The following is a 12,505-nucleotide window of genomic DNA, read 5'->3' as shown; positions in this document are numbered from 1 at the left end:
TTGGGAGGCAGCCTTCCGGGAGCTGACAGTGTTGTAAGGACCGAGCGTAGGTACTTAGTTACTGAGCATAGGTTCACTCTCTGCGTTATTTGAGCTGTGGGCATAATTTTTTTTTGTTACTATGCTATACCTACTTTTTGTTCATTTGTTTGTTGTTGTTGTTGTTGTTGTTTTGTCAAGACAGGGTTTCTTTGTATAACCTTGGCTGTGCTGGAATCACTTTGTAGACCAGGCTGGCCCTGAACTTGCAGAGATGCTAGTGCTGGGATTACAGGTGTGCACCACTGTGCCCGGCCACTATACCTAGTTATAAAGAAGTCCAATTAGCAGAAAGTCAGTCATGGCAAACTTAAGTGAATACACTGTTGATCACTCATAGTGAAGAAGTCGCTGCTGGGGAACGTGGTGGGAGGCAGCAGCATGTGGTGGAGAGAGCACAGGGGCGGGGGGCAGGGAATGAGTTCTGACTCCCCCAGGAATGCTGTTTACTGTCTTGTGAGTTTCTGTGTCTTGCTGAGTCTAAGGTCCTCATTAAACCTCACAATATTAATAACTGTAGTTTGAAGAGTTGTAAAGACTGAAAGCATCATAACATGTGTTCACACATGCCTGTAAGATTTATGGAGTGGGGGAAACTGTTTTCAGTTCAGTGATATATGGTATCATTCAAATAAATTGTTTATAATAATGAAAGTTTCCTTACATTAAATTGTAGTAGTATTTGATTACTTTATGAACTTCCATTATCAACGTTGAATTGTAAACATTTAATGTTTCTATTTTTCCAGAAAACAAAGCTTATTTTAGCCAAATTTTTTTTTTTAACAAACAAGAATTTTTAAGTATCATTAAATAAGTTTTTTTTTAACTGGCACAAATTACTGGTGTGTGCTGCCAGTAGTAAACTTACATAAAACCTCTGACTAGTAGCTGTTAGATAAATAAAGATGTGACACTCCCCAAGACATGTTTTCTGGAACGTAAAGGATTTATTAGGGAGCATGTCATCTCTATACAGAGACTGGACACATGCTCTGATGTTCCAGGTTTAAGTGAACTACCCTCATTGTGCCTTTGCTGTGTGCGTGAGTCCTGTTCCCTGGGAGGAGGCGGCTGTTGGGATTAATTTACCGAGTTGTCTTTATTGATTACCTAAGCAGTGAAGACTGTGTGTCCTCACCATATCTGTCTCTCACTGTGCCAGTTCAGTTCTTTCATTGCCGTCATAAAGGAGATGCTGGGCAGACTGGAGTCTGAACACAGGACTAAGCTGGAGCAGCTGCACGTAATGCAGGAGCAGCAGAGGTGAGCAGGCTGCGCGCAGCACGTGGTCAGTGAGGTCAGGCAGCTCAGCAAGGATTTTCTGCAACATCAAATAGGAAGAGTGGTGGATTTTTATTTGTTGTACAGGAAGCATTTTAAAATTTTTCAACAGAGTCATAAACTGAAGTTCATGAAAATAGGATGTTGTTGAAAATAGTATGCACGTGTGGAATATGATATAGTTGTAGCATTTTATGTACATGAGGAAAACTTTGTTTCTGAGAAAACCTGTTGTGAGCATCAGCCGGTGGCCTTGTCACGTCTGGCTGCTGAACACCAAGAGCAAGGACAAAGACAAAGGTATTTTTGGAATCTGTAGCCCCCTAGTGTTACCATTTCTTCATCAAGCATGTAGTACTTCAGCGTTTGCCTTTTTGTTTTGAGAGGGTTTTTCAGAATTACTGTAAAACACTGGCATTCAAAAGAAGCCCAAGATGGAAATTGTGTGCTGGAAGTGCTATTTTATTCATTCCAAAGCTTTACTGTGTTATTTGGCCCAGTGTAAAACACATGAGGGAAGGATACCCCAAGAGGCATCTGAAAGTCAGAGAATTGCATGAATCATGAGAAAGGTCTCCAGACAGAATCTGTAGCTTCTGTCCCACTACAAGGTAAAGACTTACAGAGATGAATACCCAAGAAGTAACAGATGAAACAGCCCTGGTATCTCTGTTGTCTGTGCTCTAAATGTCTGTGAGGTTGGATGCATTAACACCATAAAATTACTCTTTGAGAGAGATTGAGTCAGGCATGTGTGGCTCAACCACAGGGAGAAATGAGGAGACTGGCATGCAATATGACCTCAAACTACTCAGTCAATTGATGCACCCCACAGCTAATTTAACTAGCTTTGTTAGTTTTTGAAGTTATAAAGAATCAAGATTTTTGGTCCCTTTAAACAAGCATAAAATTATGTAAGGAATATCATATAACATTCCTGAACATTATTTCCAGGATATCTGCAGCAAATTTATGTAGCATACACCTTTGACTAACTAAAATATTTTTTGCCCAAATGTATATTATTATTCTTATTTATTACAGTTTATTCACTTTGTATCCTAGCTGTTGTTAAATATTTTTTAGTGAGATAAAAACATTTTGAATAAATAAGATTTGGTTATTAACACTAAAAAAAATTACTGTTTGAAATGTATTATAGGTGGAAACTATTTATTTTTGTTGCTGGGCATTGGCTGTGGAGCCCTGCGCATATGAAACATGACCTTTGCCCTTAAGTTATACCTTCAGCCTGAAACAAAATTTTAATGTTGAGTATTTGTATTGGATGGGCAAAGCAGTCCTTTCCTTTTTGGTTTTCCTTTCTGAATCCTTTCTCTCCAAGCTGTACATCTTTTCATATCACAGCATTTCCTGTTATACTCTAAGCTTTTTTTTTTTTTTAAAGATTTATTTATTTATTATGTATATAGTATTCTGCCTGAATGTATGCATGTGAGCCAGAAGAGGGCACCAAATCTCATTGTAGATGGTTGTGAGCCACCATGTGGTTGCTGGGAATTGAACTCAGGACCTCTGGAAGAGCAACCAGTGCTCTTAACCTCTGAGCCATCTCTCCAGCCCCCTATACTCTAAGCTTAATCATCAGCCTATATCTGTCGCTCAGTGACATTAAAATCTTCAACAGTAATAGCTGACTTACTTTGATTTGTGGTGTACTAGTATAAAGTTTTTCATTTTTATATTTTTCTAGTAAATTAATTTAAAAAAAGTAAAAGGCATGTGTTTATTTTTAATGTGTATGTGATGTGTATGAATTGTGTGTGCGTGGCGTGTGTGGAAGTCACAGGGCAGCTTGGAGGACTTACTTTCTCCCTCCACTGTGTGGGTCCCAGGGAATTGAGTTCATCTGTCAGGCTTGGCACAAGTCTGTTAACCTGTGGAGCCATCTCACTGGTCTAAATATTTCTCCAAGGTTCATTCATTTATCTACTATATGTTTGTGTGCCAGTGTGTGTGTATCGCCTGTGTGTATAGGTACCTTGTAATGCAGAATTGGCATTAGATGCCTCTGGAACTGGAGTTACCTGATGTGGGTTCTGGGAACTGAATGCAGGCCAGCTGGAGGAGTAGCAAGTGCTCTTAATTGCTGAGCCATCTCGCTAGGCTGTTGGCCCAAATCCTAGACATTGACTTTAAAGAAAGAACCCATGTGAAGTTATTCTAAAATTTATGTCTGTCTCTCAGTCTGTCTGTCTGTTGTTGTGTATTTTAAGAGAGGGAGAAAAAGGGAGAGTGTGTGCGTGATGTGTGTACGTGAGCACAGATGCATTCATGCCATGGCACATTAATGGGGCTCAGAGGACAGCTTTTAGGAGGTAGCTGTCCTTGTGCTTTTTGAACCAGGGTCTGTTTTTTCTGCTGTGCTGTTACTGTAGGCCGTTTAGCCCTGGAGTGTCCAGTTGATTCTCTGGTCTTTGTTCATTGCTCTTGCACGCATAGTTCTGGAGATTAAATTCAGGTCCTCAGGCTTTCATTGCCCAGATCTTATCATCGTCATCACTATTATTATTATTATTATTATTGGAAGCAGACATTAACAGTAGAAATTAGTGGAGAAATCTGAGCTAAGGACTGAAGCTAAAGTGTTTCTTTTAACTATCCTTTAATTCCCTCCGTCTTGTAGGTCTTTGGACATAGGAAATCAAATGAGTGTTTCTGAGGAGACAAAAGTTATACATGCAGGAAACCAGGTAAGAAGACATTTATTTTATAGGAAATGTCTCAAGAGTGTGCCTCATTTAATAGTCCTTAATCTTTAAGGAACAAAATGACTTTTATTGCGACGTCTTCAAGTGTTGGACTTGTGTTTCACCAGATTGATAAGGCCTTTAATAACATGGGTGCAGACCTTCTAACTGGTGGTGAATCGGAAAGTAAAGAAGATGGGCTGCAGAATAAACAGAAAAGAGTAAGTTTCTCTATTTAAAAAAATATTTCTATTGTGAGGCTTCTATAAACCAGATATTTGCTGGGAAAAACTTTGTATCTCCTTAACAAGGAATGGTCTGCACTATCCTTGTGAATGGGAAGGACTGTGTTAGCTGTTTTGGTTTCCTTTGTACTTAAGTCCGCTTGGTGCCTGCATGTGCAGCTATGTGCCTGTCACATCTCTTGAGTTACTGCTTTTTAGTAGCTGAGTGTGTGTGTGTGGGTGTGTGTGTGGGTGTGTGGTGGCGGGAGGTTGCCCACATGAGTGACCCACAGAAGCCAGGAGAGGGTGTTGGATCCTTCGGTGCTGGAGTTGCAGGCAGCTGGGAGCTAAACACTGAGCCATCTTCCAGCCCCAGGTTTTCAGAATTGGAATTCTTTTCTTCCTGCATTCCTGTCAGGGTGAATACCAAGTTACTACCCATTCTTTGTTAGCCTAGTAGCCTTGCCTTTCTTTGTTTTTTATTCTGAGGTAATACCTAACTTTTATGACCTTCAGATATTCACTGAGGTTGTCTTTTTGCTTTTGTTTCTTATGTTGCTCAGGCTGGTCTTAAACTTGCTAAGTAGCCAGGGGCTAGCCTTGATCTCTTGGTCTCCTGTTTTCACCCTTACAAGCGGTGGTCATGGGCTCACGCCATCACACCTCTCTTACCTTGCCAGTTACTGAGTATAGCATGATGTCAACTTGGAATTGCCTGATATTTCCTCATAATCAACTTGATGCAGACATCGACAGCAAAAGAATGTTTACTTCTTCTGTCGTTGCTTATTTACTTAAAATTTTTTGTGGTATTGAGATTGAACTGAAGGCTTTGAAATTTCTAGGCAAGCACTCTAGCACTGAGCTCCATCTCCAGCCCACTTTTTACTTTACTGTATTTACTTAATTTACTGTATTTATTTTTATTTACTCATTTTGTATGTAGTTATATGTATGCACACCAGAGCATTCGTGTTTTTTTTTTTTTTTTTTGACTGCTTTTCACCATGTAGGACCCAGGAATTGAACCCAGGTCATCAGACTCAGTGGCAAGCTCCTTTACCTGCTGAGTCATCTCATTTGCCTTTTTTCCTGTGTGTGCTTGTGTGTGTGTAGGTGTGTGTGTGGGTGTGCATGTGGAGGTCAGAGGACAACTCAGGTCTTACTGCTTGCTTCCTACGTTATTTGAGACAAAATCTCTTTTTTTGCAGCTGTGTAGCCAGGCTGGCTGGCCTTTGTGCTTCCTGAAATTCTCCTGTCTCCACTTTTTCTCTCCCTGTAGGATGCTGGGATCACATGTGTCTAGCTTTTCTTGGGTTCTGTTCTTGGGTTCTGGAGTGCAAACTGAGGTGCTCCAACTGCTTTACCCATTAGCCAGCCCTGTTGCTCCTCTTTTTAGTTTGTGATTTGAGACACTGTCTTTATAAGTTGTTCTAACTGGTCTTGAACTCACTCTGTATTCCAGACAGTCACTGAATTTGTGATCCTCCTGCCTCAGGCATTTGAATATCTGGGATTACAGGTCTGTGCCACTAGACCTGACTTAATAGCTTTTTGGACCACGATTTTAAAGTTGAACTAGAAATTGCTAATTCTAGTGAACGTTGTTTTACACTAGAAATGGTATGGCAGATCCTGTGGTTTTCAACTGAGGTCAGATGTGGATTCAGGGTCACCAACACTAGAGTGCTAGTTTTCCACTGAAATGGTAAGCATTGCTAAGTGGACTGATACATATACCTCGCCAGAAAAAAAAAACCTTGTTTTCCAATGTGGTATAAAGTTGTGGTTGATTTTTGTTTTGTTTTGCTTTGCTTTAAGGGGTCGCTTACACTTGAAGAGAAACAGAAATTAGCGAAAGAACAGGAGCAGGCCCAGAAGTTGAAAAGCCAGCAGCCTCTTAAGCCTCAAGTGCACACTCCCATTGCCCCTGTCAAACAGGTTTGCTGGTTTTGCATAATCTGAAGCATGCTTACTGGAGAGGAGTAGACTGTTAAACAATAGTGTTTGTACAGATGTGTTCAAAGTATAATATGATAAAGATATAACTGAAAAGGCTTTTCAGCAACCCTTGAGTAACCTGCCTATATGTAATGTTTAGTCTCAGTTCTGGCTACAAGAGAAATGGGGTGAGCTGGTGGTTTCTAAGAAAAGCTGTGGGCTCATAGTGCCGTTTTCAGGGGTGCTGTGTATCATGTCCTTAAGTATTTCTCAGCTGGAGGCCTGTGTCCAGCCTTTCAGTTTGAACTGGCTTTGCAGTGTGGTTAGGGAGAGGCACCTACATGGCCTGACCGTGTTGATTGCCCTCTGTGTTTGGGGTGCTGTTTTAGACACTGGTCTGCTGCTCCATAGAAGGCTCCTCCTTGCAGAGTGTCCACTCACTGTCAGATCTCAGTTCTGACTTCCCTTCCTCTTGTCATCTCTCAGTCACTGCAGTTCTTCCTCGGAGCAAAAATGTTTTCATGTTAAAGGGCAAATCGAGAATAACTGTTAGGTACTTACAGAAGAACAGAGGAAATAAATCTCCAAAAATCTTGATGAAATTAAAAAGTATAAAATTATCCTGTTTATAATACAGTTCTAATGAGAAGAGTATGGTTCTGTCTTGGGAGCATTTCATTTAACTGTAGTTCAGACTTAACCCTGTCCTGCCATCAAGTCAATTGCCAGAATTTGCTTATACAAATACCAAGTAGTCACTGTTTTGGTCTGCAGGCCATAGTTTACTGACTTGGTGTAGGTCATCAAATTACCTGTAATGTTTCCTTTGTCCTGTCCTCTGTCAAATGCTTACTAATTGGGAAGTGATTTGGATTTCTTGGAGGTAAAATAATTTACTCATATTTTCCAGACTAAGGACTTGACAGACACATTGATGGAAAACATGTCATCTTTGACTAGCCTTTCTGTCAGCACTCCTAAGCTTTCTGCTTCAAGTACCTTCACTTCTGTTCCTTCTACGGGCCTTAGCATGATGTATTCTACACCAATTGATAACACAAAGAGAAATTTGACAAATGGCCTAAACGCCAACATGGGCTTTCAGTCTTCAGGGTTCAACATGCCAGTCAATCCAAACCAGAACTTCTTCAGTGGCACGAGCACAGCTGGAGTGACCACGATGACACTGGGAGCGCCTCCCACTCTGTCAAACTTCGGTTCTTTGAGTGGCCCTCCTGCTGGCATGAAGCAAACTCAACAGAGACCAGCTGATATGTCTGCCCTTAATAATCTCTTCGGCCCACAGAAACCCAAAGTTAGCATGAACCAGCTGTCTCAGCAGAAACCAAATCAGTGGCTGAATCAGTTTGTACCTCCTCAAGGTTCTCCAGTTATGGGCGGCGCAGCCATGGTCACGCCGGTGAACGTGATGGGACAGTCTGCCTTTGGCATGCAGGGAAATCCTTTCTTTAACCCACAGAACTTTGCACAACCACCAACTACTATGACCAGTAGCAGTTCAGCTAGCAATGATTTGAAAGACCTTTTCGGGTGAGGTGTCCACGCTGCTTTTTGGAGGGTCGCTGCAGTTTCAGTCCTGGGCAAGCTGATTGACATCAGTGTGTGGCTAGCTTGAAGAAACTGCTTCTGTGGGAGATGGCTTGTTGTTCTGTGACAGAAAACACCTGCTGTTATGCCAGCCAGCATAGAAGTTGTGTGGATCCTAACAAGTTGACGTTTTTAAAGCATGGAGGATTTTCTCCCTCTTACAGAGGCCTCTTGAGGTTTTTAAAGATCCAGTCCTTACTAGTCTCAAAGTGCAAAAGGACCACAGAGTTATCCTGAATGGCAGTTTTTAAATCAGATGTTTATTTTGCCTTGTAAATCTTCTTGTTATTAAAAACCTTGAGTTGATGGTAGCTGGAAGCTCACCTGTTATCTACCTTCGTATCCATTTGTCTTCATTTAACATGAAGAGTCTTGAGGCTGTGCCGGTTTGTTTGCATTTGTGTGACAGTGGGTAACGCGAAGAGAAAGGGTTGTGTCATTTGCTTTTTCCACTCTTAGTTTTCCAAGAATGTATGCTTAGTACGAAAAACGGTAAAAGTGCTGCAGAATGTAACATTAATTTCATTGGTTTAAAAAACAGTAACCATTCTAAATGCAAACTAATCATTGTAAATTATATTTTAGCATGATCTGCCTCAAATAGCAATGTATTTTTCTGCCGTTACTTGAATATATTTAGGATCATTTCTTCCCTGTTGTATCACAGAAGAGCTATGTACTGATTTGTACAGAAAACAGACAGAGCATTCTGACACGATTTTTCTCAACTACTGCCTTCATACTTGATTTTGAATTCAAACTTCTGAAGTTGCAGCATATATCAATTACATTTTCAAAAGGAGATTTGTAAAAAAATAATTAAACTATATTTAATGAGTAAATTTTTGAGAGATCTGCCATGTTGCTTCAAGTCTAAAAGGAGTGAGCCATTGGCTACCACCAGATTAAATGTGAATGTGATAAGTCTATCCTCGCTAGCTACTACTAGTGAAGTTTAGTTCTTTTCTAGGCGGCCCAGAAACTTTTCGTTTGGACATTTTAGTGTCTAGTCAGTCACTGGGAGGAAGGGGTCACTTCCAATAGGACGCACCTCGGTCTTCTGACCCTTTCTCTGATGTGTGTCTTTAACTTCTGATCCTACCACAGAGCCTTATGCTATAAACGTCATTTGTATTTTTAAAAAGTATATGCCACCGTTATGTGATAACCATAAAACTCCCCAGAAAACTGTGTATGTATTATAGTTGCTGCCATACAATTTGTGGTTTTTAATTATCTGGAACCAGAAATCATTTAAAATAAATCCTGTGAAGTTTAGTGTGTTGGCACTAAGTTTATTAAATGGAAATATATATATAACATACACACATGTGCACATGATGTACATAGTTACAGTACTTGATTACAAAGTACAGATTCTTGCTGTTACCATGCTGACAGCATCCACTGAAAGCACACTTCAAACAGGGAGTCAGCGTTCATTTTGGATCTCAGTGTGCTGCACGTGGGACTGGGGGACGCAAAGGAGTCATTCAAGAAATGAAAAGGTGTTTGACTTTGTCAGACAGCTTCACAACTTTACCTGATTTATTTTTAACACTATGCTAATATTTCTTTTGGGAAATGTTTTATATGGAATAAAATTTTTATTGAAGAACATTTCTTTGTAACAGTTCAGTACTACTATTTATTGAGACATTTTTAATTTTTTTCAAAAAGTTTTTTATGTGTGTGGCTGTTTGGCCTGCATGGATATAGGTGTACTGTGTGCATGCAGTGCCTGCAAAGGCAGCAGAGGGCGTGGATCCTGTCTTGGTTATGACCAAAGGGAACTTACAAAAGAAAGCACTTAATTGGGGCCTTCCCCATCATGGTGGGAAGCTTGGCTCGGGAGCAGTAGCTGAGAGCAAGTATCCTGACCCTCAAGGGTGAGGCAGAAGGGGGGTTCACTGAGAATGGTGTGGGCCATTGAAGCCTCAAAGCCCAACCCCGCAGTGGTGCAGCTCCTCCTTCCCAAACATCAAATGGGGACCAAGCATTCAAATATAGGAACTTGTGGGGGCCGTTCTCATTTACACCATCACAGTTACCGTAAATCTGGCTTTAAGATGTTTGTGAGTCACTGTGTGTTTGTTAGGATTTCAAACTTGGTTCTCTGGGAAAGCACCACTGAGCCACTCTTAACCACTGAGCTATCTCTCTAGCCTTCCTTTATTTTATAAAGTAACTAATTCCTAATTAGAAGGAAACAGTGTAACCATCTGTATCACTTAAACCCACTTAGACTTGTTAAAACTTAAACCTGTTAAAAGTTGCTTATTGGTCACCCCTCCCTGAGGACTTATGCATAGCCAATGAGGGAGGGAGAGACATTTGCATAGTCGATGGGGAAGGGCTCCATAGTGGTGTAGCCATTATAAAGTTCCATGCTCCTGTAAATAGCCCTAATGAAACTCAGACACATGTTGGGGGTAGGTTGAAGAGGGGTAGTTGGACAGAAGAAGGGCATTTGGAGTGGGAGGTGAGCAAGAGAATGGAAATGTCATAGTGAAACCCATAATGTATATTTAACATGCTCGTTTAAATGTTGATTATTGGGATGGGAGTCTAGTCCAGTAAAGTGCTTGTCTTGCAAGTATAGGGACCAGGGTTAGATACCCAGGACACATGGAAAATGGCAAGTATGGTGGTGCAGACTTGTAATCCCACTGAGGAGGTGGAAACAGGAGGATCCCTGGGGCTTGCTGGCCAGTCAGCCCAGTCTCATCAGAACACTCTAGAGAAGCCCTGTCTCAAAGGAGGTGGATGGTGTCCCTGAAGAGGACACTTGATGTTGCTTCCATTCACATACAAGTGTGGGTGTGCCCTTCTTCCACATTAAAAAATTATTTTTGAAAGATGGCTTTTGGGGCTAATGCACACGGAGCCCTGGGTTTGCTCTCCAGTATTATAGAAAACTTTGTGGTGGTGCTTGTCTGTAATCTCATTAATCTCGAGTTAGAGGATGAGAAATTTCAAGGTTATCCTTGGCTGTGAGAATTCAAGGCCAAACCGCTACAAGAGAACCTGTCTTAAAAAAAATAGTAATAATAAAGGAGAATGTGCTGTTATCTTTTTAAGAGAATGGTTCCTACAGTTTTTCTGACTTTGTCAATTGGAGTTTACATTATTTCTATTAGTTGAGTTGGTGCCATTGCTGCTGCTTTTAAGAAATTGCCCTGTATTTAGGCTAATTTTGTGTGTGTGTGTGTGTGTGAGCCCAGTTTTCAAACTAATAGACATTCTTAAGTCCATTTCAGAAACAAAGCATTTCAGTCTCTTAAAGTAGGAAGTTGGTGGGGCTTCTGTAAGCAACAATCAAGATGGATAGATTTTGTTGGTTTTCCTTTTTTCCTCCTCGAAGGTTGAAATGAGATATGCATGGGATATATAAACAGATAGATTGCTTCTCTTGTTTTCCTGTTTTTCCTGTGGGTGCTTGTACCCTCCTCACGTTCCCTGTCACATCTTAAAGGATGCATGTATGTACGAATACCTGGGAGCAAGCGGAGTATGTATGCATCAAGTTAACTTGGATAAGCTCTGCCATATTAAGTTCCGATTTCATAGTTTTTACTACTGGACAAGTGTCTGTTCAGTTAATTTGTCCATTCATAGAGATCCACCTGCCTCTGCTTCCCAAGTGCAGATTAAATGCCAGACAATAGACAAATGACTGTAACAATTCAGATTACCCAAGGAGTGAGTGTCTTTCTAGCCAAAAACGCAGTAAGACATACACTTGTTTGTTTTGATACAGGGTCTCACAGAGTAGCTTGTGCTGGCTCCAGACCCCACTTTCTCCCTCCTCAGCCTTCTCAATGACGTAACTGCAAGTGTGCACTACCTCACTGGCTAGAACACATTTTATATATTGCAACCATAGGTGTAGTGAAATGCGTTGCTGGAACAAAAGCCTGAGAAATGGAAACAGATTCAGAGACCCACAGTCAAACAATAGGCAGAGCGTGGGCGGTCTTGTAGAAGTCAGAGGAAGGATTGAGGGGGCCGGAGGAATCAAGGACACCACAAGAAGACCTACAGAGTCAACTAACCTGGGCCTAGGAGAGCTCACATGGGCTAGGTGTAAACTCCCTGCTCACGTAGCAGATCTGCAGCTTGTTTTTCAGGTGGGTCCTTAACAATTGGAGCAGGCCCTGTCTCTGACTATTGGCTGCATGTGGATCCCTTTACTGTAGCTGGGCTGCCTTGTCAGGCCTCGTGGGAGAGGAAGCAGTCCTGCTGCGCTTGATGTGCCCGGGTGGATTGGTACCCATGGGGGTCGTCGTCTTCTCTGAGGAGAAGGGGAAAGGGAAATGGGGAGAGGAGGTGTGTGAGGGAGGGACTTGGTGGAGGGAGGGGGCTGTGGTCAGGTAAAGTGATTAAATAAATAAAGCCCTTTCCTTAGCACCTTTGCTGCTTTTTAAAGCACTTGCTATTTAGTTGTCTTTTTGCATCTTACTCCTCCTTAGTTAACCAGCTTCTAGCTAATAATTATTTTTTAGTTTTCCTTTTATGAGGCTCCCAGGACCCTATCCTACCCTGGGAAACAACTGATGGATGCTGGTGAAGGGGACATCGTCTTCAGTTAAAGTAACCAGTGGATAGCTTTGCACCCATGCTCATGTGAATGGCCCCGGTTAAATTCCATGGGTCACAAAAATAAAGAAACCGTGACTGGGAGTGGGACTTGTATGT

General features: G+C 41.4%; 1 protein-coding gene across 3 annotated transcripts in view; it reads left to right on the top strand.

Annotated features, from left to right (window-relative positions):
* Positions 1-9,085, top strand: part of Scyl2 (SCY1 like pseudokinase 2) — a 48,856-nt gene extending 39,771 nt beyond the window's left edge. For all 3 annotated transcript variants that reach the window (XM_060377888.1, XM_060377890.1, XM_060377889.1), the window contains exons 14-18: positions 1,205-1,305; positions 3,971-4,037; positions 4,163-4,255; positions 6,080-6,199; positions 7,110-9,085. In XM_060377888.1, the coding sequence (XP_060233871.1) occupies positions 1,205-1,305; positions 3,971-4,037; positions 4,163-4,255; positions 6,080-6,199; positions 7,110-7,754 (1,026 nt within the window). In that variant the 3' untranslated portion in view covers positions 7,755-9,085. The remainder of the gene's footprint in view (positions 1-1,204; positions 1,306-3,970; positions 4,038-4,162; positions 4,256-6,079; positions 6,200-7,109) is intronic.
* Positions 9,086-12,505: the final 3,420 nt, after the last annotated feature.

This window comes from Meriones unguiculatus, chromosome 2 (assembly GCF_030254825.1).
Source record: "Meriones unguiculatus strain TT.TT164.6M chromosome 2, Bangor_MerUng_6.1, whole genome shotgun sequence".
Lineage (NCBI taxonomy): Eukaryota > Metazoa > Chordata > Mammalia > Rodentia > Muridae > Meriones > Meriones unguiculatus.
Note: the sequence above shows the minus strand (reverse complement) of the source record. Positions and strands in the feature narration are given on the sequence as shown.